Source organism: Dasypus novemcinctus, chromosome 9 (assembly GCF_030445035.2).
Source record: "Dasypus novemcinctus isolate mDasNov1 chromosome 9, mDasNov1.1.hap2, whole genome shotgun sequence".
Classification (NCBI taxonomy): Eukaryota; Metazoa; Chordata; class Mammalia; order Cingulata; family Dasypodidae; genus Dasypus; species Dasypus novemcinctus.
In genome coordinates, this window is record NC_080681.1 from 126,419,841 (window position 1) to 126,445,468 (window position 25,628).

Genomic DNA, 25,628 nt, shown 5'->3' on the forward strand with positions numbered 1-25,628 from the left:
TACTTATTGACCAAGAAGCATTTAGCGTTCATTACAGGAAAATTCTATTACTAGACCTTTAGTGCTCCCATGTTAAGGTGCTATCTATATAAATCTAATTAATTAATTAGATAATTAATAGCATTTTCCAGCCTATTTCTAACTGGTATGAACAGGTTTCCTGGGAAGGAAGTATTTTCCATTCCATCCAGAGCCTCGTGGGTCCCCAGCTCCAGGGAAGGTTGCACGTTCCCCAGGGGAAGAGAAATAAATTATTGGGATTGCTAAATCTTGCAGCCTGCCTGGAGCCTGCTTCCCTCTGCTCCCGGCCCCATGGTAAATATGGTAAAAGGGGCCTGGTGGGGGAAATTTGCCAGGGTTCAGCACTGCCTGGGACAAGGCGGGGGGGGGGGGGACTGTGAAACACGGCCTCCAATAAAGGGCTGCTTCAGGGGGCATTTGCCTGGCTCCTGGGACTCTCAATTAAATCTGCACCTCTCCAATGTGCTATGGAAGAAGAGCATGTCGCCAAGTGGGTCTTGAAGGAAGATAACGCTGAGTTCAAATCCCAGACCTAACACTTCCTGGGACCCTTGGATGGCCCATACCCTTGGATGATCTCTACCCTTGGATGGCCACATACCTTTGGATGGCTGCACACATTTGGATGACCCATATATTAGTCAGCCGGAGGTGCTGATGCAAAATACCAGAACTCAATTGACATTTTATAAAGAGTGTTGATTTGGGGTAGAAGCTTACATTTACCAGGCCATAAAGCATAAGTTACTTCCCTCCCCAAAGCCTGTTGCTACATGTTGGAGCAAAATGGCTGCTGACATTCAGCCTTCCTCTTCCTCTCAGGGCTCCATGGTCCCAGCTTCTTCCAATATCAGCTGTAGGTTGGAATAAGTCTCATTGCTCTCCCAGGGCTCATTTTTCACCAGGCTCAGCTGCTCTGTTCTCTCCACAAGGTCAGCTGTAGACTCTCACACTCTCAAGTCTTTGTCTCTCTCCCCGGGGCTCAATTCTTTCCAGGCTCAGCTGCTCTGCTCTCTCCTGTGAGTTTACTTCCCAGGGCTCCAGCTCAAAACTCCCACCTCCCTTCTCTGTGAGTCCCGCCTACCAAGGGGGTGGAGACTTAATGTCCTGCTGATGTGACCCAATCAAAGCCTTCATTATTATTTAATCAAGTAAAAGTGAAACCTCGAATCCAATCTCTAGTTTTGGAATTCATAAACAATATTAAACTGCTATAGCCCATACCCTTGGATGCCCTGTACCCTTGGATGGCCCGTCCCCTTAGACACCGTCTCTGCATGGCATTGCCCTGCAGGACTGTGGCAAGGACTTAAACGCGCAGAGTCCGGCCCGCACAAGTTCAGATCACCACCCCCAGGGGTGGATCTACAAGGAAAAATAAAGCAGAATAAAGCTAGGCCGCCTTCTCCAGGCGGTACTCCATCACACTTTCTGCCTCTCTCGTTCATTTCACAGCTATTTGTTGAGAGCCTACTACGTGTCCGGCACTGTTCTGGGTTCTAGGAGCACTGCAGTGAAAAAGCCAGACTGCAAATCTGTCATCCCCATGATAGTTACATGCCCCATGGGCATGGGGACGGCAGATAAAGAATAAATACTTAAGTAAGTAAATCAGTGAAGTGTGACCTACAAAGGGTGGTGAGAAGCACCCTGGAGAAACACAAAACAAGAAAACAGGGGTGGGGCTGGCCAGAGGGGACGCTGCAGAAGTCCTAAGTGCAGGAGGAAGTGACCTCTGCAGAAAGGCCCAAAGAACTTTCTAGATAGAGGAGGGCAACTAATCTGAGATTCTAAAATCACCTGGTGGGAGTCGGGGGCATGGAACGCCCCAGGGTCTCCAAATTGTATTACTTTAGTGCTGAGCACACAGCAAGTGCCAAATAAAGACTCCTTGGAGGGTGATTTTTCACACTGCCGTTTCCAGATGGCTCCGGTTGCTGATACAATTCGGGCTGTTGGAACGTTCAGCATTCAGCCCTGTGGCTGGTGGCCACCGCCCCCCCGGGCCCCCGAGCCCGGGAGCCTCCCCGCCGCGCACCTCGTTATTAAGCGGGAGAGCGGGGCTCCCAGGGCTTCCTCTGTAATTAGGGCAGTGTCTGAGCACAGCCTGAGTCTGTAACCCCAGCCCTCGGCAAGCCACAGGGTGCGCCGGGCCCCTCTGCGGCTCCTGTACCGGCATCTACGTATGAGCGGATTACAACAATTAATTTAATAGGGATTGCTCCACACAAACAATGTATCATTTTATTAGGAAACTCTATAAATGTCAGTGGTGCAATTCATTTTTATTAATTTTCCAAAATGAAATTAGCAGTGGCGGCGGCGGCAGCAAGCGGGAGTTGCATGGCCTTCTCCTGCAGCAGATACGGGTGTCGTTAATTCCTTAATACCAGGATGCCGGTTTGTATGAACTCAGCAGTTAACTGCACCAATTAATTTCCGTACTGGAGATGGGGTGGGGGCATCCAGACCCAAGTCAACAACTAATTTAGGAAGGCCCTTGAACAACCGCAGCAACTTTTTCTCCTCCTGGGACGAGAAGCCTCCAACTGGAAACACGGGAGTGATATTAGAATATCACCGACTTCACCCCCTGCCTTTAGGAAAGAGATTCTTCCTCCCAGGGTCTGCAGACATGCCAGCAGTCGCCTCTCCGAGTCACAGTGGCCAGGTGACTGTCCCTTGCAGACAGAGGAAAGGTGATGCCCCCCACCCCTGCCCCAGGCGTGCCACAGCCCCTCCCAGGGGGGCAAAGCACGATCACAAATACCGTCTCCAGCCCTGACAACCACCCCACGAGGGCAGGAAGGACATCCTCCACTCACACGGACGGAAGTGAGCAGAGCCTTTCATTTTTTATTTTTTTAATTTTTTTGACTGTACCTATTCAAATTTATTTGCAGAAAATCAGAGCAATCATAAGGATGAAAAAGGAAAAGAGTCCGTGGCCCTCAGGTAATGCTGAAAACCACAGGTAGTTTATGCAGTGATGTCACGTAGAGACCTTAGGTCCAGGGAGAACAAAATCAGATGATTATGTGTATTTCTTCCATTCTGTCAACCATGAAGTATCCATGATAAGAATATTTTCTGTTTTCTCTGCAGAATGTCTATTGGTTTACACTTTCTATTAATTTCTCAAGTATAGCACTTTCTGTCGGGGAACTAAAATATCAGTGGAGCCTTTTAAACCGCCTAGAGGGGCTTGCTTAAAGTCACAAAGCTATTCCAGAGCAGTGCCAGGGCTCAAGCCTGAATTTGTCAGTCTAAGCCCACATCCCTTCTCTTCTGCCAGGCCCTGGGATGGGAACTCTCTGGGCTCATTTATGCCCCAACAAGTCAAGCCAGTCTGGTATGACCACGAGTGGCTCTCGGTTCCTCAACAGAAGCCCAGATCCCTAAAGCTGGAGCGTGCAGCGAGACCCCCAGCCTGCACTGTGGCCGAGTTGGCATCTGCTTCCCTGAAACCAGGGGTCTGCTCCAGGACGCCACGAGCGACCCTCACCCGCCCGGGGAGAAGCACTTTTCCTGCCAGCTCAGTTCCAGGGGTGTCCCAGCAGCAAGGGAAGCAGGACCCAGACAAACCTCTCCCTCCCCTAAGAAACCTGGGCAGTGGTTCTCAAAGTGAGCTCCAAGGGCAGGAGCGCTGCGTCCCCTGGGGACTCCATAAAACTAAATCCGCAGGCCTCCTGTGCCCGGGTTCGCTGCTCTGGGGTGGGGCCCACCCCGGTGCTCCCCCAAGCCATCTGGTGGTGAGACGCTGGCTCAAATTGGGGAACCACTGTGCTATGCGATGCCCGCAAAGAGAGGAGGTGGTGGCAGGGGCACAGCACTGGGAGCATAATCAACAGCAGAAAATTTTCAGGTTGTGACTATGTTACCAGAATAAAAATAAAAAATAAAAAAAAAAACTGCAAGACTCTATGACACGAACCATGAATCCTACCATAAACCGTGCACTATAGTTAATGGTACAATTATTAAAATGTCCGTTCATCGATTGTAACAAATGTACCATCCTGAAGGAAGGTGGTATATGGGAACTCTATATATATGAATGATTATTCTGTAAACCTACTTCTCTAATAAAAAAATTAATATTTGCCTAATAAAAAGAGAGAAGTGTGCGAGGCTCTCCCAGTTGGTAGGTAATACGGTTGTGCTCCCCAAATGCCTTCCACTCTCCTAACAGCCCCTCTCAAGCCCAGACCCCCATTCCCACGCGATGGAAGAAGACCCTTCCCAGCCCCATTCGTGGTGGGCTCGGCCATGGACACCCCCATCCCTTTCTCTGGTCCCTCTTAACAAATCCAGAGACTCTGGCACGTCCATTCGAAGTGAAACAGCCGCGGCACCGCTCCTACAGCCAAGCCCACAGCAGGTTCTCCAGTAAGTCACACTCGGTCTAACCCCCTTCGAGCTAACAAACACCTGGCCCTGTCACCACGAATAGAAAAGCTGTGGCAATTGGAAGAGAGGCCACACATTCCCAAAGCTCGAGAATGTAAGAGGCCAAAAATAAAAAGGTAAACTTAGGGTGGAAAGAAGATCCTGCCTTTAAAATAAGCCCTGAGTCCCCACCGCGCCAGTCTTAGAATAATTACATCAGAGGCTCGGGCAGAACACGGGTCAGCTACACATTCGCCAATTTCCTCTCTTCCCAAGGGATGGAAGAAGGGAAATGCCCGTGGCAGCTGGTAGGTTCAAGGACACTTACTGCATGATAAGCTGCAAGCTTATCCAGCGTTTCTGACTTGGGAGTTCTTCTCACCACCAGTGGACAATAACTTGACCTTCAATTCGTATACCATGTACAGATAAAGGCGAGCAGTTAATCTAAGTTTCCCTTTTAAAGAAAAATAATAGTAAGTTTCTAGGGAACCCTGATGGCAGGCGGGCACGTTCCCAAGACAAACATCCCACCTGCCAAGCTTTCAAGCACCTGGCTGAAGGAGTCGGTGTTAAGCCATCAAGTTGAAAGTTCCGGCTTGCGTGAACGCAGTCACGCTGCTTTTAATCCATCTGACTGCCTTCACAAGCACGGTTTTGGGCCAATTAACAAGACTCAATGTCAGGAGCTATCAAGAACAACATGGCATTTTCAACTTGTTGCCCATCCATTGACTGGCCAAATCATGAACCCAGTGAAAATCAATTGACTGCACATATTTGAAAAAGTGCGAGATCTGGGACATTACCTTGTCTTAGGGGATGTGGTTAGCCATTCTTCGTGTTTCTCAAATGTTATTAAATAAGCTGCGATTTCCTGAAACAAGAATAAAAAGATAAGAGCAACAGTTAGCTCACGTTGGATCCTGAGAGGCAAGAAAAGTTTCGTCATTTCCCAGCTGCTGCCTTGCTCTGCAGGGCTGGGACTCCAGCTCTGCTGGAATACCACTCCCGCTCCGTTCCTATTTTGATTTTTTTAAAGTTCTTTCCATTCAGCCTGCCTTACCGTCATCATCAAAGCTTTGGGTTTCAAAAGCTAAGTTTGTGGCAAGGACAAAACTATTTCTCTGTGGGAGGAAAACATCAGACACCATTTCGGATTCTGAATGTCATTAATTTGGAGATGGGGACAACACAGGCAGACAACAGGTGTCCGCCCCGGCAAGGTCATGCTTGGAAAGTTTGGGCCGTCTTCTTTCATCGTCGACAAAGAGGCGTCGCAGGCTCTCAGCTTGACTTCCAACCCCCAGAGCCAACTCACACCGAGATTACAAAGAAACGACAAAGCCATGTTCCAAAGAGAAGGAGAGAAGAGAGAGAAGGAAGTTCACCTTCCCACTGCAGATAACTTAATCTACCGCGCGGCGCTGCAGAGGGAAGAGCCACGTCAGCAGACTTGAAGGCAAAAATGGAGAAAATGTGGGCACCTGAAGGTAAATTAAATATTTATAAACACAACAGCATCGCGGCAGCTAGAATTACTGATTTATTAATAATTTCCACAAAAAGCCAGGGGGCGACATCCACATAAGTCACCGCTCCTGCTCCGAGGCATGACACGGCCCATTACTTCCAGCTCCACGCGGATCTGCTAACGTGAAATTGGCAGGGATTGTAAGTTCAGTTAAGGCTGGACTGGTGCGCATCGCCCTGGTGAGGATGCGACAGGGAGCCGCTGCCCTCGCTGGTGGGGAAAAGGCAGGGAAGAGGCTTCCTCGCCTCGTGCCCGACCCCCTGCAGCCAGGGCTCCTGGAGGGCGCCTTGGGACGGAGCCGCCCTGCGGCCCTGGGCGCACAGCCCTCCCCTGCTCTTAGCCTCTTCTCGAGCTGGTGCTAAACTTGGCCTCGAATAAGAAGAGACTTCCACCCAAACCAGGTAAGCAAGCAGGTTAAAGTGGAAAATACCCACCCATGCCAGGCAGAAGGCAGGCCTCAAAGCAGGAGGCAGATCACGTTCTCACATAACCATGGAAACTGCCAGGGCCATGAGATAACCAATAACCGGCGACCTAGAGCCCAAGCCACTTGGTGAAGACTGGCCCCTTCTACCAAGAGCCTGGGGGGCGCTAACATCCATTGAAAAAATAGAGTTGCCTTGTGGTCCTTGTTTCTACCATTGATTGAAGAAAAAAAAATTGTAAAATGAGAAGGTGATCAATCACATTGTTCTCTCTCATCCCTGGGCCTTTTCACGCTCAATTTCCTCTCCTTAGAAAACTCCTTGGAAAACTTAGATACCATTTCCTTTGGCTATTGCTCCCAAACTATCCATGCCAGCACTGGTTGCCCATCTACGTGCCCCCTGGCACCCTGTGCCTTTATTACTCTGCATCCTAAAGGCTTGTTTGCTTGGATAACACGCACACCGGGCCACGAGCACTGCCTGGGCAAGGAACACATCATCACTGATGCATCACAGTCTCCTGGGGTACATAGGAAGCCCCTGGTAAATGTTGGATGGATGGGTGGATAGGTGGATGGGTGGATGGGGAGAGGGTATTATGGAAAGAAACAGCCATATGTAAGTCTGCGTGTGCCTGCATGTTGTGAGTGTGTGCGCCCTTGTATGGGTTTATTTCTAAAGAGAACAGAAACGAGCTTGAAATCACCAAAGCACAGCAGTTCCTGGATAATCCTGGCCCTTTTGGAGGTGACTCTAAGTCCTGGATGGAGCATGTGTTGCATCAAAGTTAAGCACACCTGTACTGGAAGCAAACACTTCTAGGTTTGGGAACCAGCTCTGCCACTTTCTGGCTCGCTGGCCCTGGGCCCATCGCTCACCCTGTCTGGCCTCCGCTTCCTGTGAACCTGGGATGACACCAGCTCACAGACAGTTATGAGGAAAGATAACACTCATCTCTCTGCCCGGCGTATAGTCATCCACAAAGCGGCTACCATTTTTATCATGTAAGGTCCACATGGGGTGAGCCACGTGTCCAGCAACCCCTGATGAGGTAACAGGTACTGAGATGGATGGAATTCTTCTACCCCCCGCCACGCCCCTCGGTGGGTGACGGGAGTGAGTGGGTGCAGGGAGCCCCTCCTACACACATCGGCCTGGACTTCAGGACACCTCATCCAGAGGAATAGGCTGTGTCACCTGGACTTCCGTGCCCTTGTCCGGGATCACGCTGAGAGGCAGGTGACGCCCCGTGGCTCAGAAGAATGGGGAGCACAGTGTGTCCGGGCCGCCCCTGGACTTAGCATTCTCTTCCAAATACACAGGCACCCAGAGAAGGCTTCCAGGAGCTTCCTTCAGCCACTGCTCAGCCCCACCTGGCAGGTCCCCTACTGCCACAGTCCTTCAGGAGAGAAGGCCACAGTCATGGTAGGTGGAAGGGGCTCTCCAGGCCCTCTCTAGACCGCGTTTTGCACTCAGCACTTACTCTGCAGACATTTGCTCAGCGCCTAACGTGTGCTGGAGCACCCAACCAACTGGGAGACCGGCCAAGGAAATGGTGCCTCCCAAGTGTCGTCCAGGCTCAACTGTCCAGTCAACTCTGGGGCCAACCTCAGAGGGCCATGAGGGCTAATGAATTGTTGTCCTCACCAATGACCCCTCCCACGCTAAGCCCCCTGAGCGGGGGTGGAGCCTCGAAACACCTAAGGTTGAGTCTGGCCTTTCTGAGCAGAGACACCTAAACGACTGCGCCAGCTCCTGCTCCTGTCCCACTCAGGGCTTCTACCACCTGGGGACCATGCAGCCTGGCTCCCCAGCGGCCTGGGTTTGTGTGGATCACCTGTCTCATCGCAGCCCCAGGCTGCCCGGTCTGCCTCGCCTGCTGGACTGGCCCCGCCTCACCACCAGCTGGGCAGACTCCGGGCCAGACCTGGTCTTCCCAGGCTAGGAACCCACTGGGGAGAAGGATGTTCACACACCAAGAAACCGAAGAACCCAGTGGAACATTATGTGCTCAGTGATGTGCAACAAAGGAAGAGCCATCAAAATTCAGAGTCAGGAGAGCCAGGTGGACTGGGCAGAGGCGAGGCCAGGGATGCCAGTGTCACTGGAACAGCTGACATGTGGGGAGGGCCGTCAAAGGTCAGGGGCTGCCCTAGGACCTTATCTCATTTAATCTTTGTAACAAACTATGAGGTTGGGGGAAGCGGACTTGGCCCAGTGGTTAGGGCGTCCGCCTAACACATGGGATGTCCAGGATTCAAACCCCGGGCCTCCTTGACCCGTGTGGAGCTGGCCCATGCGCAGTGCTGATGCACACAAGGAGTGCCGTGCCACGCAGGGGTGTCCCCCGCGTAGGGGAGCCCCACACGCAAGGAGTGCACCCCGTAAGGAGAGCCGCCCAGCGTGAAAGAAAGTGCAGCCTGTCCAAGAATGATAACACACACACGGAGAGCTGACACAGCAAGATGACCGACAACTGGGGAGAGGGGGAAGGGGAGAAATAAATAAAAATAAATAAAAAATAAAAAAAGTTCCTTAAAAAAAAAAGAATTCTCATGTAAAAAAAAAAAAACAAAACTGAGGTTGGAACCACGCCTGTTTTACAGGAGGGATAAATGAGGCACGGAGCAGTGAAGAGACCTGCGGAAGGTCACTGAGGATCTGGGGGGCCAGAAGCCAAACCCGTGTGGAATGGTCCAGAGAAAGCACTGATGTCCAGAGGACAGAGGGTCTTGCCGAGGTCAGCCCGGCTGTGGCCGAGACGAGCCAGGCTCTCTCCGCACCTCGTGCTGCTCCCAAGCTCGGGTGGAGCGCAGAAGACGGTCGCACGCTCCAGCAGGCAGGGGGACGTCTGACGGGCATGGCCCTGGGACGATCGAATGCCAGCCCCTCCCTGGCCATGCAGAGAGACCTGGGGCCCAGAGGGCTACCCGTACCCACCCTCCCGCCCTCTGCGGCACCCTCGCTCGTGGCGTCCTCCTGACCCCAGGTCCTTCAATGCTAGAAGGGCTCGACTGTCAGGATGAAGGAATCCACTGCACGTGCCAAAGCAAAGACTGTCCAGCTTGCAGATTTTAAATGTCTGGTTTGTCCTTTGGCTGCTCAAGTAGCAAAGCTACGGCCAAGGTACAACGTCTGTGCGTGGCGGGGGCTCGGGGGACCAGCGGCAGGAGCACGCCCCGGCTGGCCCTGCCGTCTGCCCGGCACCAGGCCGGGAGGGTGCTGGCCAAGTCCCCCAGCACAGCACGCAGTCCCTCTCCAGCCACTCCCAGCGGGGACCGGGCCTCTGACGGACCACACACAGCACCCCGCCTCGTGGGTCAGCGAGGCCAGGGTCGCCCGCAGAGGCCACCCACTGGGATGGGGTGAGAAGGCAGAGCTGCGCCGACCGCTCTCGCCCCTGCGCACCTCCACGCGTGTGCCCCCACTCCGCCCACACGGCCCGTTGGGCTCTGTCCAGGCCCACTGGCTCTGGTGGAGTGGTGCTTCGGGAACCCTCCGGGCAGTGGCCGCAGCACTCTGGCCCCCGGTGCTCGGTACTTCCCCTGTCCTGGCTTTGCCATAGCCAGAAAAGGTCTGACGCAGGGCCCCTAGGCCTGCAGAGCCAGGACAGGGGCTTGTGCCTGCAACCCACTGCAGCCACGGGGAAGGTGGAACGCAACAAAGTTCTCTCCAAGAGGGTAGGAGCAGGAAAGCCCCCCTTCCGAGCCTCCCCCGCTGTGGAGCGGGCGGGGGGCAGAGCAAGGCGCGCGGCTCCGTGGAAATGTCCTGCTCCCCACTCCTCGGGAAGGCAGTTCCAGGCTGACCCATGGACCCGCAGAAAGAGGGTCACAAATGCAAGCTGCACTTGTAAGGCTAAATTTTCTATCGGCCACTTAAAAAAATGCAAAAAGAAACACGAAAAAGGACTTTTAATAACCTATTTCAGTTCATTTTTTTGTCTTTTAACTTAATATATCCAAAAATCATCACTGCCCTAATTTTAAAAATTGGTAAGGAGATGTTTTGTATTCTTTTTTGCCCCATGTTTTCAAACTCCAGTGCATATTTTCCACTTTCCGTCCGTCTCCATTTGGATTCGTCCTATTTCAAGTGCTCGGTCACCCCTGGGCCACTGTTCTGGACAGCACAGCTCCAGCTAGAGCAATCACGTGACCCCGCAAGCATCAGCACGACTCCTCGAGCCACGGCCACTGCGGGGCCCAGCCACTGCACCCTCCACACCTGAGGGGATGACGCTGAGCCCCAGTGCGGAAGGAGCAGGCACCCAAGCAAACGCTGCCTTTGAGAATCAGGCTCGCTGTCTCCCTGCCCAGCTCAGAGGCAAAGAGCCTCTGCTCACTTCTGTTTGGGGCGGAGTACGGGGTACTCGGGGGGCTGCACCCACCCAGGCTCCTCAGCCCCACTCTGCCTCGCCCCTTCTCTCTGCAGAGGGAGCCACCCGCTGCGGACGGTGCTTCTTTCCACCCCACTGAACAGACCAGCCTGGAGAAACCGGCTGCCCCTCCTACAGTCTCCCCACAGCAACCCCCAGATAAATGGCAGGAGCCCCCGCAGGCCCCTGCTCTCCCACACACAGCCCGTCCCCAGGCCCTCTTCTAAAGGTGACCTCAGTGAGCCGAGGGCCCTGAGGGTTTACTCTAACGAGCTAAGCACACACACACAGGGTTCTTGATCCTCCTGAGTCCAAGCAATCAAAATGCCTGTAGTCTACACAACGCAGATATTGTGTTCACACAAATGGATCTTTCAACCAAGGGATACTTTTTAAAAGTTTGGTTTTTTTAATGAGAGTTTTATCTATAAGGGTTTTATCTATAAGGGACCAAAGCTAAGGGGGAAAGAAAAAGCCAAGGCTCTCCTAGCAGCTGGCCCCAGCATCTGCCAGAGCCACGAAACGCAATTATATTACTCCCAAACGAGAAGTAAAAATATCTTGTTTCCAATACTCTTGGTTTTAAGACTCATACTTAATGTCCTCTGGGTGTTTCAGTGGTGCCAGATCTCGGTGTTATGCACTTTATTAGGGGTGTGTGAATGTCATATTAATGACTTCCAACCAACGAGTTTACAGTGGGAAGAAAGTTTCCCAGAATCCACCGCTCACTGCACTTTACAAAACATAACTGGCCTTAATTGAAAAATAAAGAATCATTCCATCTCCCCCCATTCTCATCGGCACCTGCTTTCTCCAGGGCGCCCCGTGCACAAAGCTGGCGGGGCGCCCGAGGATGAATCTCCCAACCCTGGGCCCGACAGAGCAAGGCTCGCATCTAACCTCCCTGCCCTGTCCACCGATGTACCTCCTGGGCACCCAACCGGCCGAGCCAAGACCTCGCGTTTGGGTCCTCACCCACGGGACAAAACCAGCACCCCAGTCACATACACAAAAGGACCAGCTCTTCCGTGAAAAGCCACTGCCAGCTAGAATGACAGCCTCCATGGTGTGTGCACGGGGTGTAGCATGCTCTACTCCAAGCACCCGGGGCAGTGGGTGGTGAGGACCAGGGAGCCCAGGTGGGCAGAAGACTGCCGAGAAGAGGCACGAGGGAGCCAGGACAGGCTCCTCAAGGCCTTGCTTCTGAAACAGAGCCTGGCCCACTTGGCCATCTGTTTAGAGGTGGTAATAGAGCTCTTGTGACCATCAAAGTTTCAAGCAGTGAAGAAACAGTTACCAGGCGTAAAATCACTCGAAGACACATTCAGCAATTCATTCATTCTTTCATTCCTTCTTTTGTTCATCGGTTCAATCATTCAACAAATTATTGAGTACCTACTGTATGCCAGGCACTATGAACAATACAAAGAGGAATAAGAAACAGTCCTTATCCTCAGCTACAGCTAGGAAGACCAACAGGGCTGCAAGATCCAGGGCTACTGTGTCAGCCACAAAACAAATGGGTGCCAAATCAGCAGCATGAACACTGTTAGGAGATCACAAAGAAGAAAAGTACCGTGGCTTCGCTGAGGGGCTATCATTTAAACTGGGTTTCGAAGTATGAGTAGGAGTTTTCCAGGCAGCCAAGTAAATGGTAAAGGCATTAGGACAAGGAAACAACACTTGCAGAAGCAGGGAAGTGGGAAAAACAAATGTGTTCAGGGAACTTAGAGTAATATGAAGCAGCTAGAGCATGGGAGAGAATGGCAGAATGTGACGATAGAAGCACAGGGAGGCATCACACTGGAGAAATTAAAATACTAAGCAACTAGAATTTTATCGAGAAGAGCAAGGGAGTCATTGAAGGCTTTGAAGCAAAAGGGAGACACAGAAAGTTCTGTGCTTTAGATCTTTGGTGGCAGGATGGAGGAGAGCAGGGGTGCTGCTGGAAGCCCTGTAACAGTGGGAATGGAAAAATGGAAGAAACCTGCATTTTTTCAAAAGTAATTCCTTGAAAACCGATTGGCTGGAGAAAACAAGGGAGAGGGAGGTACTGAAGTCACCTCAAAAGCTGAGGCCACACCCTGCCAGCACATGCGCTGTCTCCCCAGAGGTGCTTGCTCACAGAATTTTGTCCATTTAGATTATTTGCCAACATTTAACAATCGGGATTTCCAGCTTCTCTTGAAAAACGAGAAGGTCTGCCAACCCCGGGCCCACATCCCACTGAGCGATCACATGTTGGAGCTGAGGCGGGACCCCAGGAACGTTTCTCCTTCAGCCGCTGGGCAGGATGTTAAGCTTTGTCAGTGGGAGGCAGTAACGTGACCCTGCAAAATGGTAGTGGCAGGGAGCCTACCCCCTCCGGTTCCTGTCCACCACCATCATTATTACTACTATTATCATGACCACTCAGAGAGGAGCCCAGTGGCCACACAGACGGGCTCCAGCTGTGCCCTCGGGGCACAATCCCTCCACTGGCAGGTTGTTTCATGCCAGTTCCAGCCCACCCACACACTAAGGCAACAACAGCTGCTTCTAGAGACCAGCCCCCGCCCACCCACGTGACAGAGGCTTCTAGAGACCAGCTCCGGCCCACCCACGTGACAGAGGCTTCTAGAAACCAGCCCCAGCCCACCCATGTGACAGAGGCTTCTAGAGACCAGCCCCAGCCCACCCACATGGCAGAGGCTTCTAGAGATCAACCCCAGCCCACCCACATGGCAGAGGCTTCTAGAGACCAGCTCTGCCCATTCACACCCTCTGGTGACATCTGGTTCCATCACAGACCAACTCTGGATTCCCAATACCCTCTCGTAACAGGAAGCCACTTCCACAGATCAACCCCCACCCCTGTCCTTCGCCAGACTGCTTGTCCTGTGGAGCCCCGTCCTCCCGCAAGGGGCCTGAGGGGGCCTCTCTAGTCCTTGGTTCATCTATTGTCCCTCTTCCTCAGCGCAGAGGTAGGAGCGGCTCTTTTTCACCTGATAATTCTAGAGCCTTTAGAACCTCTCTTATCGCTAGTACTAGTTAATCACCTTCTACCAGTCAACAGCTCTTTCTGCTACATTCTCGCTGTGTGGTTTCTGTCCCCTGACTGGACGCTGACAGGTCTGAGTCATCCACAGCCCTGAGAAGAGTTAGAGCCTCGCCGATGTGTCATCCCAGCACACAAATCCAAAATGACAGGGGAATGGAGCCAGCCTAAGGGAGGAGCAGCATGTATTTTGGGAAAATATCCGAATTCCTCCAGTGAGGACGCAAGAGCGAGTTTCCCAGAAGCCAGCTGCAGAGCAGTTTGAAAAGCACCGGAGGAAACTGCAGGCTGCACTTGACTTGTGAGAAAATCTGAAACCTCCTGGTTTGGGAAATGGATGTTGGCTCTTCATTAACAAGCATTTCTTCCAGAACAGGAAAAAAAGTTACTCCCAACCCCCTTGGCTAGAGGATTGAGGGAAGTCACTTGAAATCTCTGTGCCTCAGTTTCCTCGCCAGAAACACAGAATAACACAATGGTTTTAAAGGGAGGTAATTTATGTCGATTCTTGGCACACAGCAGCTCATTGGGTTAAAATGTCTTTTTTTAAACCGCTTTATTGAAGTATAATTTACGAACAATGAAATGAGCCCATTTCATAGATATAATTCAGTGAGTTTTAACAAATACAGTATGCCCGTACCCATCATCAAGACTTTAAAATACGAACAATTCCAGCACAACACGAAGCTTCTCACGCCCCTTTCCGATCAGTGCCTCTCCACACACCCCATCTCCAGAAACCACTGATCTATCTGTCATTAGAGGTTAGTTTTGCCTGTTCTAGGCTATGTTATCAATAAAATCACACAGAATGTCCTTTTCCGTATCTGACGTCTTTCACTCGCATAAATGTTTCTGACATCCATCCTTGCTGAATGTATCAGCTGTCGGTTCCTTTTTATTGCAGAGGATCATTCCATTGTCTGGATATGCACAATTTGTTTACTGATGAACATTTGATTTCTTTACAATTTTTTAGCTGTTACAAATAAAACTATTCCAAGCATTCACTTACAAGTCTTTGTGTGGATATATGTTTTCTTTTCTCTTTGGTAAAAACCTGGGCATAGAATTGCTTGGTCATATGGTAACCATGGTATATAAAATAGTATGGAATTGCCACACTCTTTTCCAGAGTGGTGGCACCATTTCACATTCCCATCAGGCCATATATTTTCTGGCAGTTGGCACTGTCGGAGTTTTTTCATTTTAGCCATTTTAGTGGGTATGTAGAGTTATCTCTTCGTGGTTTTAATTTTCCTTTTCCTTAGTGACCAATGATGTTTAACATTTTTGCCTATTTACCATTTGTATATCTTCTTTTGTGAAATCTGTTCAAATTTTGGCCCAATTTTTAATTGGCCTGTCTTCTTCTTATTGAATTGTAGTAGTAGTTATTTATATTTTTGGATATAAGTCTGTAGCAGTTTGATATCGTTGTGAATTCCAAAAATAGATATTGGATTATGTTTGTAATCTGGTCTGTACCTGGGCACAATTGAGTTATGATTAGGGCTTTGATTGGGCCACATCATTAGGGCATTGAGTCCCCCCACCCTTGGTGGGTAGGGAGTCACAGATAAAAGGCATGACGAAAGACAGAGTTGAGGGTTCTTAATGTTGGAGTTTGATGCTGAAGTCTTAACCTGGTGCCCTGGGAAGTAAGCTCACAGAGGAAAGAGAAGCAGGCCCCGGGAAGAAAGGAAACTTGAACCCAGAGAGAAGCAAAACCCTGGAAGGGAGGAACCCAGGGAGCCTGAACCCTAGCAGACGTCGGCAGCCATCTTACTCCAACACGTGAAAATAGACTTTGGTGAGGGAAGTAACTTATGCTTTATGGCCTGCTAACTGTAAGCTCCTACCCTGAATAAATACCCGTTATAAAGACCAACCAATTTCTGGTATTTTACATCAGCACCCCTTTAGCTAATACAAAGTCCTTCATCAGATTTATGAATTATGAATATTTTCTCCCAATCTCTGGATTATTTTTCATGTTATAAAAGGTATATTCCAAAAAGACAGAAGTTTTTTTAATTTTGATTAAGTCTAATTTAGCTTTTTTTTTTCCTTTGCTGTCCAATCTAAGAAATCTCTATCTATTCCAAGACCTCAGAGATTTTCACCTATTTTTATTCTGAGAAATTTTAGAGTCTAACTTTATGTTTAGGTCTATGATCCTTCTCAAATAAATGTTAATATAGGCTGAGAAATAAGGGTCGAGCTTCATTTTTCTCTCATATGTATATCGAATTTTTCCAGAATGAATTGTATAAAAACTATCACTTCCCCCATTGAATTACTCCGGTATATTTACCAAAAATCAATTGACCATAATATGTAGGTCTATTCCTGAACTCTATATTCTCTTCCACTGGTTTATATGTCTATGCTTACGCCAAGAACTACGTTATATTGATTCCTGTAGTTTTATCATAAATCTTGAAGTCTGGCAGTGTAAGTTTCCCCAACTTTGTTCTTCTTTTTCAAAATAATTTCAGTTATTTTAGATCCTTTACAATTCCATATAAATTTTAGAAATAGCTTGTCAATTTCTAAATGATCCCCCTGGGATTTTGACTGTGATTTCATTGTTTTGGGAGGAAATTTGAAAAGAATTGTGATCTTATCAATACTGAGACTTCCAATCCATGAACCAGCATCTTTCTCCATTTATTTGTTTTTAATTTCTATCAATAACAGTTTTTATAGTTATCACTATACAGATTTTTCACATATTTTGTCAAATTTATCTCTAAGTTTAATGTTTTTGATGCTTTTATAAAAATATTTTTATTTAACTTAACAATTGTTTGTTGCTAGTTAATAGAAATACAAATGTTTTTTATATACTGTCCTTATGGCCTAACCTTGCTATATTTATTTATAAGTTCTAGCTGTTTTATATATTCCTTAGGATTTTCTACATAGATGAACATTGCATCTGCTAGTAAAGATAATTTTACTTTTTTCCTTTTGAATATGCATGACTTTTATTTTTTCTTTTTTTACCTTAATACTCCAGCTGGGAATTCCAGTACAATAATTAATGAACATCCTTGCCTCATTTCCAATCCTAGCAAGTAAAGCCTTAATTCTTTTGTTATTAAGAATGATGTTAACTGTAGCTGTAGCTTATTAAAAATGTCCTTGCAATATCATTCAGGACAATTCCAAGTCCCGAAAATGCCCCCCTATCACACCTCTTCTTCCCTCTCCCTGCCCTCAGCAACTCCCGTGGCCACTGTCTCCACATCAATGACACAATTTCTTGCATTGCTAGAGTCACAGTAATTCTATAGTAGAATGCCAGTAAATCCACTCTAATCCATATTTTATTCCTCCATCTTGAGTGGGGTATATGCAAACCTCTTATATTTTTTAATGTAACATATTGTGTGATCTATGTATCTTTAAAAAAAAAAAAGACAATAAAAAAATATTTTTTAAAAATGTCCTTTATCAGGTTGAGGAGATCCCCTAATATTCCTAATTTGCCAAGCATTCTTAACGTAGTGGAATTCTATCAAATGATTTTTCTTTATCTGCTAAGATGATCATATGGTTTCCTGCTGTCTTTTTCTGATATGCTGAATTACATGGATTGGTTTTCAAATGTTAAACCAACCTTGCATTTCTGGGATAAACCCCACTTGGTTTTTACGTATTATCCTTTTTATAAATTGCTACATTTGACCCATTAAGGAATTTTTCATGTATGTTCTGTAATTTCCCTTTCTTGTTAAGTCATTAGTTGCTTTTGTTATCAGATTTGTGCTGACCTTGTTATTTCCGGAAAGAATTTGTATAGGATTGACGTGATTTCTTCCTTAAATATTTAAAAGAATTCACCAATATGGAATAGAAATTTTCTTAGCAGGAAATTTTTAACTTATATATTCCATTTCTACAATGGATATAGGGCTCTTCAGATTTTATGTTTCTCCTTGACTCATTTTCTTTTTTTTTTTTTTTTTAAAGATTTATTTATTTATTTAATTCCTCCCCCTCCCCTGGTTGTCTGTTCTCTGTGTCTATTTGCTGCGTCTTGTTTCTTTGTCCGCTTCTGTTGTCAGCGGCACGGGAAGTGTGGGCGGCGCCATTCCTGGGCAGGCTGCTCTTTCTTTTCACGCTGGGCGGCTTTCCTCATGGGCGCACTCCTTGCACGTGGGGCTCCCTCATGCGGGGGACACCCCTGCGTGGCAGGGCACTCCTTGCGCGCATCAGCGCTGCGCATGGCCAGCTCCACACGGGTCAAGGAGGCCCGGGGTTTGAACCGCGGACCTCCCATATGGTAGACGGACGCCCTAACCACTGGGCCAAAGTCCGTTTCCCGACTCATTTTCATTATTAATGTCTTTCAATAAATTTTTCTATTTCATCTAATTTAGTGAATTTATTGTCATAAAGTTGTTCATTATTTACACTTATTATGCACTTAATGTCTGTAAGATTGCAACAGATGTCCCCTTTCTCATTTCTGATATTGGTAATTCATGTCTTTTTTTCTTTCTCATTCTAGCTAGAGGTTTATCAATTTTATTGATTTTTTCAAAGAAGCAGGTTTGGGCTTCAAAGAGTCTATTTTTGTCCATTTCTTATTTCATTAATTGATATACACTCACCTTTATTTTCTTCCTTCTAACTATTTTGTATTTAAATTTGCTCTTATTTTTCAAACTCATAAATACAGAAGTTTAGATCATTGAATTTAAAAATTTCTCCATCCTTAATAAAAAATTTTACATTATCAATTTTCCTCTGAGCACCACTATTCCTACATCCCACAAATGCTGATATGTGCTGTTTTCATTCCCATCCACTTCAAAATATTCTCCAGCTTCCACTGGAGGGGAGCCAGTGGTTCTACCTGTCTTGCGAATGAGGCAATGAATGCTCTTTGCTTCAGATGATCTTGGCAAGGATGTTTGCAGAGCAAACAGCATTGAAAAGCAGAGAGTGTGTCTTGTCTCTGGAGCAATGGACAGTTTTGTTCCATCTTGGAGACTAGAGTCAGTGCTTTCGTCTGGAGCAAAGGGCAGGCCTGCTTAATGCCCATTGTCAAAGGTTTTCTTGTAGGGCTCAGGAAACCAATGTGAAAAGGCTGATACTCTCACTGCCACTGATGCTGGGAGTAACACTGTCCTTTGCCACTGCCCGGGCATCTCATATCTCCTTCCAGCATCCATAGCAGGCTCCCTTAGTATCTTGCAGATAGGATAAATGCACAGACCATCACAGTTCTTGACAGTACCATGATTTTTTTCTTTGATCCATAGGATCTATTTAGATGTGTCTGTTCAATACCAAATATTTGGGACTTTCCATATCTTATTGTTACTGATTTCTAATTTACTTTTTTTGAGGTCCTGGAACATAATCGGTATGATCTAAATCCTTTTCAACAAATTGAGACTTGTTTCAATATCTTTACTGATTTTCTGTCTCCTAGTCCTATCAGTCACAAAGATACCAGGGTTGAACTCTGCAGCTACAGTCATGGATTTGTCTAGTTCTCCTTGCAGCTGTATTTGTTTTTACTTCATAGTTTTTGAAGTTGTGTTACTAGATACTTAATACATTTATTATTATTTGTTGTTGATGAATTGATCTTTTTATTATTATGAAATGTCCTTCTTTCCCTGGTAATATTTCTTGTCCTGAAATCTGCTTTGCCTCATGATAGCACAGCCACTCCAGCTTTCTAATGTTTAGTGCTTGCACTGTGTAACTATTTCCATCCTTTTACTTTTAACCTTTGTATATTTTTATATTTAAAACATGTTTTTCTAAATAGCATATAGTGTGTCTTGCTTTTTTATCCCATCTGACAATCGCTCATTTTTAATCGTAATGTTTCGACTGCTTGAATTTGGTGTAGTTATTGATGTGAATGTGTTTAAATTTCCCATCATGCTATTTGTTTTCTATTTGTCCCATTTGTTCTTTGTTCCCTTTTCCTCTTTTTCTTGTCTTTTATGGGGTTAACTGATTATTTTTTTATTCCATTTTTATATCCACTCTTGGATTATTAGGTTTCCCTTTGTTTTATTTGTTATTGCCCTAGGGTGTACAATTTGCATCTTTAAGTTAACAGAATCTGCCTTCACTTTACAGATAATGTAAGGACTTCAGCAGTACACGTCCACTTTGCCCCGTCTGTCATTCATACTATTGTTATCTTGTATTTTAATTCCGCATATGTTATAGACACCAAAATGCAGTGATTTAAACAATCAGTTATCTTGAAAGAAATTTAAAATGGGGAAAAATACATTTACCTACATATTTACCATTTACAGCACTCTTTGTTGCTTTTTGTAGATCAAGTTTCTATCTGGTTTCATTCTCTTTCCACCTTCTAGGGAACTTTCTTTAACATTTCTTATAGTGCAGCTCCCCACATGATGAATTTTCTGTTGTATATGTCTGAAAAGACACTTTATTTTACCTTCATTTTTTAAGTTTAGTTTCACTGAATACAGAATTCTAGGCTGACAAGGTTTTTTCCCTTTCAGCACTTAGAAGATTCCATTCCATTGTCCTCTGGCTTGCATGGTTTCTGATGAGAAGTCCTCTGACATTTTCACCTTTGTCCTCTGTAATGTGTCCCATCCACCCACCCCAACTGATTTTTCAGATTTTTCTCTTAATCACTAGCTTGAAGCAATTTGATTATTGTGTGCCTAGTTGCTATTTCGTTTGTATTTATCTTGTTTGGGGTGTGCTGGGCTTCTTGGACCAGGGGGTTTATAGTGCTCATCAGATTTGGAAAACTGTCAGTCATTATACCTTACGAGTATAAGGCTTTGCTCTGGAAGACATTTAAGTTACTTGGGGATCAACCTGATCCTTTCAAGTCTTATTTGTAAACTTTTAAAAGAAGTTTCTATAGCGCTGTTTATTCTAGGACTGACTTAGCACTACCGTTGCTTCTTCCTTCTGGGGTCTCTACTGAATGCCCCAGGTATCCAAGGAAGACTCTCCAATCCTGCTGGTCACAATTTGAACATCCTCATCAACTTCTGAATTCGCTCTGGGAGTTTTTCACCTCACAGACTCAATGTGCTTCTTACCCAGCCTCACGGGGTTTCACCTTGCACATCAATGGCTTAGAGTTCAACAACACATTCAAGGGGACCCATGCATGTTCTCTGCAAGGATACAAGCTCTCTGATAACCTGCCCTGCACATTCTGGCCATCTCGAGCTCCACCAAATGCTAATATCTGTCTCCTCTCACCGTGCTCTGTTGGGACGCCGCCCTGAAACCACAGTCTTGAAATGGCTCCAAACAAACCCAAGGTGACTGTAGGGATCACCTAATTTACTTCTCTTACCTCAGGAATCACAGTCCTATCTTGCCTATTGTCCAACATCTGAAAATATTTACTGCACATATTTTGCCCAGTTTTATGGTAGTTTGTGGTGAGAGGACAAATATGGTCCTAATTACTCCACCGAACCCAGCAGCAAAAGTCTTGCCATGATTTTTAGATTTTTTTGTTTTATTCTTGAGAGGTCAGTGATCTTTAGACGAGAGAGATAGCCAGCCTAAAGCAACAGGGCTAAAACTCTGAGGGTTCCCGTGTCGCCTCAGAGAGAAGCTATCATGAAGCCTACAGGAACCCAGGCTTCTTCAAAGGCAAGAAGTGGGAGGGAGAGATGGTGTGCAAGGGCAACCCAATACCCCCACCCCCTGCCCTCCCCTCTACCCACAGAGGAAGACGTAGCTTTGCTGATGACAGGCTTATTTCAAGAATCAAAAGACCCTAAAAGAGCACAGATTGTTGTTATAAGTCCTTCCAGAATGGTGATATAAACTTGAGCATAAAACAGAAGTAGTGTTGCAAGAATTTGGCTTCTTTTTCAACCTTGGCAGAATTCTATCTGCACAGAAAGTGTCACTGACAACCATACACTGCCAACTCCTATTAGGAACTAGGGACAGGGACAAGCTATGTAAAAACATGCTGTATCCACTTGGTCTCTGGGTAGGCACCTTCTTCAGGATAAATTCGTAATCCCTGACTGAATAAATCAGGAGCTCATACCAGGTGTGTGCATACGTACATGTGCACACATGTGCATGTGTGTTCTCTTCTCACCAATAGATAACCTTCCTGCAATGCTGAAAGGTCCCACTAACATGTTTGCTTTAAAAGATTGACCAATAGCATCCTTTGGAAACGGCCATTCAAAGAGGCCTGGGAAAGCTCTGCAGGTAGTAGACAATGGTGCCTACGGGGACACAGCAGAAGGGGGTATTTTGCCATGCTCCAGACCCTTCCTGCCTCCAAGAAAAGCAGAGCCCCATAACGCTGAACAACTACATTTCCTTGCAGAAAAAAACACCAATACCCATCCCAAGCCCTCCCCACCTCAAAGCCAAGGAAACTGATAAAGACAGAAGTAAGCCACCCTAAAATTAGCACATCCAAGCTTCAAGCAGAAACCATGGCTCAAAGCCTCCCATCTTACCTCACAGCTGGCAGCTCCAGTGCAGCCCCAACATCCCAGAATGGAATCCCATTAGCTACAAAAGAAACTCATTCCAGAGGAGAGCCACAAACAGGGAATCAAAGGAGACTGGAAAAGGGGGAGACTCCATCAGTCCCTCTGCTTCCATAAGAGGGGTGCAACCGTCAAGCTGAGAGAGTTATGAGCACTGCAGCGAGGAGACGGCACTTCCCCAACGTTACAAACTGAGAATGAAAATTAAGGAAGAGTCCGGTGGGGAAGCAAGTTCTGAGAGGCAGCTTCTTCCCATCTGTGTAAAAGCAAAAGAGAAGCTGATTTCGCACGGGAAGAAAACAGGGTCAACAAATGTCTTTCCTTAAATTCCAGAACTGCCTGCATTCAGAAAATACAGGGATTTTAGCTCAAGTAGGAAGCAAGTAAGATTCATTAGCAAGTGCCTCAAGTCCTTAATTCACACTTCAAACAAACAAGTTAATTGTATAGCTAACAGAGTGTGACTTGATTATAGGCCACTGGTGGCCATTAATAGCTGCAAGGTGTTTGGATTTCAAGAGTGTTTGAATTTCATAACCTGCCGTCATAAGAGAAGTTAAGCTTAGCCACCACCTCTCTTTGCTAACACCTGTGATCATGAGTCCCACATGACAAGCAGACACCCCAGATTCGGGCTTTGAGGATTGAAGAGCAAGCAGGGGGAGAGCTCATGATTTTTCTAGAGGTCATTGTTTTACCCTGCTTTGAAGAAAATTGAGTTTGGTCTCATTAGACCTTAACTTATGCATGAACACAGCCTTCCCAGCTGACCACAAAAGGTCCACCACTATACTGTTTCATCAGGAATCCCTTTTGGGAGGCAGAACAGGGCCAGTCTCCAACCCTAAGATACAATTGACCAAACATGCAGGTGACCCATTCCCAAAGACAGGCCCCTATGGCCATGTGAGGGCTTAAAACAATGGACAGTGGATGCATCAGAAATTGACCATTGATAAGTCTACACCAGTCTTCCCTTTGACCATATGGGACCTAGCCTCAGAATCCCAGATTTCACTTAAAAGGGAGGGGAGACCTTTCTCTACACCTGCTTCATGATGACATCAATCAGTGATGTGAAAGATGAGAAGCCCCACAAACATCATACCATATCACTAGAAGAGCAGCCATGGCTGCTGGGTTAAAAATACAGTCAATCCAATATATCTTCCCTAGAGCCCTGTGATATGAGGATACACATTATGTCAAATTATTAAAAGGACACTTACTTTTGAAAGGATTATAATAGAACAATATCAATACAAAGGAGGACTGAATTGATCTTTTCTGGTCAAGTAAGAAAGAGATTCTGATACAGGGAGGCCTTCCCTGTCCAATGTAATGAGAGTCTACAAAGACAACCCCAGTGGATCTGCAGCCAGCCACACCCCCGGGGAGCAGACCTGATGCAATACTCCTTTCCTCCCCTGCCCACCTCCATCAATTCACTAGGTGTCTGTGCCAAGCATCAGGGAGGTGTGGAAGACTTAGGCCATCTCCTCAAGAAGCTTACAATCTAAGAAAAGGAGGCACCTAAATTTGAGAGTGATACAAGACACTCTAAGTTGGAAAATGGGTCATGGGAAGTCAAGGAAGATCCAGGTCAGCACAGGCTGGAGAAGTCAGAATAGAGAAACAAAGTATGTCTGTTCCAACTGCAGGGAAAGAACAATCAGAGGCAGCAGGGAAGAGAGGGTGCTCTCCTCGGTCCTGAACCACGGTCGCTCTCCAGCCAGGGCAGCATTTTATTACCATGGGCCTTGCGTCAATCTAGTGGTTGATTTCAGCATTTTTAAGATGGGAGGGAAGGGGAGGGGATATGTCATAATGCACCACAGGTAGTAAACTTCTGTTCAGAAATTCATCATAGGGAAGTGGGCGTGGCTCAACTGATAGAGCGTCCGTCTACCATATGGAGGGTCCAGGGTTTGATCCCCAGGGCCTCCCATGTGGTAAGCTGGCCCACGTGCAGTGCTGCCACATGCAAGGAGTGCTGTGCCATGCAGGGGCGCCCCCACATAAGGGTGCCCCACACACAAGGAGTGCACCCCATAAGGAGAGCCACCCCACGTGAAAAAAGCACAGCCCGCCCAGGAGTGGGGCCACACACACAGAGAGGTGATGCAGCAAGATGACGTAACAAAAGGACACAGTTTCCCAGTGCCACCAGATAATGTAAGCAGAAGCAGAAGAACACACAGCGAATGGACACAAAGAGCAGACAACAGGGAGAAAGGGGAGAGAAATAAATAAAGTAAATCTTCAAATGAAAATAAGGAAAATTTTTAAAAAATGAAATTTCATCATAGATGAATACGCCTATTTGTATTTGGGGTCACAATGTGGGGTGCATTTATAGCTGTGTGTCAAGGTCAAGGAGTCAGAAAAACATTGCTCCAGGCTCCATCCTTGAACATTGAAGACTTCTGACCTATCCCCAGCAATTCTGAGCCAAGTCTGAACTAAGAGTCAGTGGTAGGGAAGGAGACAGGAGGTAAATCAAAAGAAGCAAATAAGAACAGGACTGCAACCACTAAGAGACAGTGGGGCACGGTGGTGGGACCGGGAGAGACTCTGCTCCTTTTGTAACCTAACAGTTACTAAAATTGTTTTTTCCCTGAAGAGTTGAGATAGGGAGCATGACTCCAACAGGGCTTTCAAGAGGAAGTAACCGCATTCCAAACCCACAGAGCCCACCCATCCTTCCTGGGAAGGCCACGTTGGCTGATAAAGGAATACTGGTTGATCATTCTTTTGTCCTCACACTCAGCTGAGGACCTTCACTCAGTGTTCAAAGTTTTAGCTGTAAACTGGGAATAATGGCTGCATCTACCTCAGAAAGTGATTGGGAGAATTAAATAAGTTAGTTTACATAAAGCACTTAATGCAGGGTCTGGAACATAGCAAATGTTACATAAGGGTTAGCTAGTATCATTTCCCTGGGATATGAGTTTAGATGGCAACCTAAAGATTCCATAGTACATAACCAAGAAAAAAATTATGAAGGATTTAACGCTTATAATACAAGGTTGAGGAGAAAAAAGAAGATACAAAGTAGCACACACAATGTAATATCAAATATGTTTTTTAGGGGGTTAATAAAAATACAGAAAGAAAACTTTTCTAAAATGTTAACAGGGGTCGGATTTGGATGTGAGGTCTTAGATAAATTTTCCTTTGTATGTGTTCTACTATTTTCCAGTTTTTCTACAATTAACATGTATTTTTCTGATAATCAGAACATAAAGAATGTAACTGTACTTCAAAGACCGACTCGAAGTTGAAATAGCTTTCATCTTGAAATATGTCATTTTGCAAATCAGGC

The 25,628-nt window shown here is 46.7% G+C and overlaps 1 protein-coding gene across 33 annotated transcripts in view; it reads right to left on the reverse strand.

The window, feature by feature from the left end:
* CAMTA1 (calmodulin binding transcription activator 1) overlaps positions 1-25,628 on the reverse strand; it is a 938,154-nt gene that overhangs the window by 618,850 nt on the left and 293,676 nt on the right. For all 33 annotated transcript variants that reach the window (XM_058304523.2, XM_058304506.2, XM_058304505.2 and 30 more), the window contains one exon: positions 5,220-5,287. In XM_058304523.2, the coding sequence (XP_058160506.1) occupies positions 5,220-5,287 (68 nt within the window). The remainder of the gene's footprint in view (positions 1-5,219; positions 5,288-25,628) is intronic.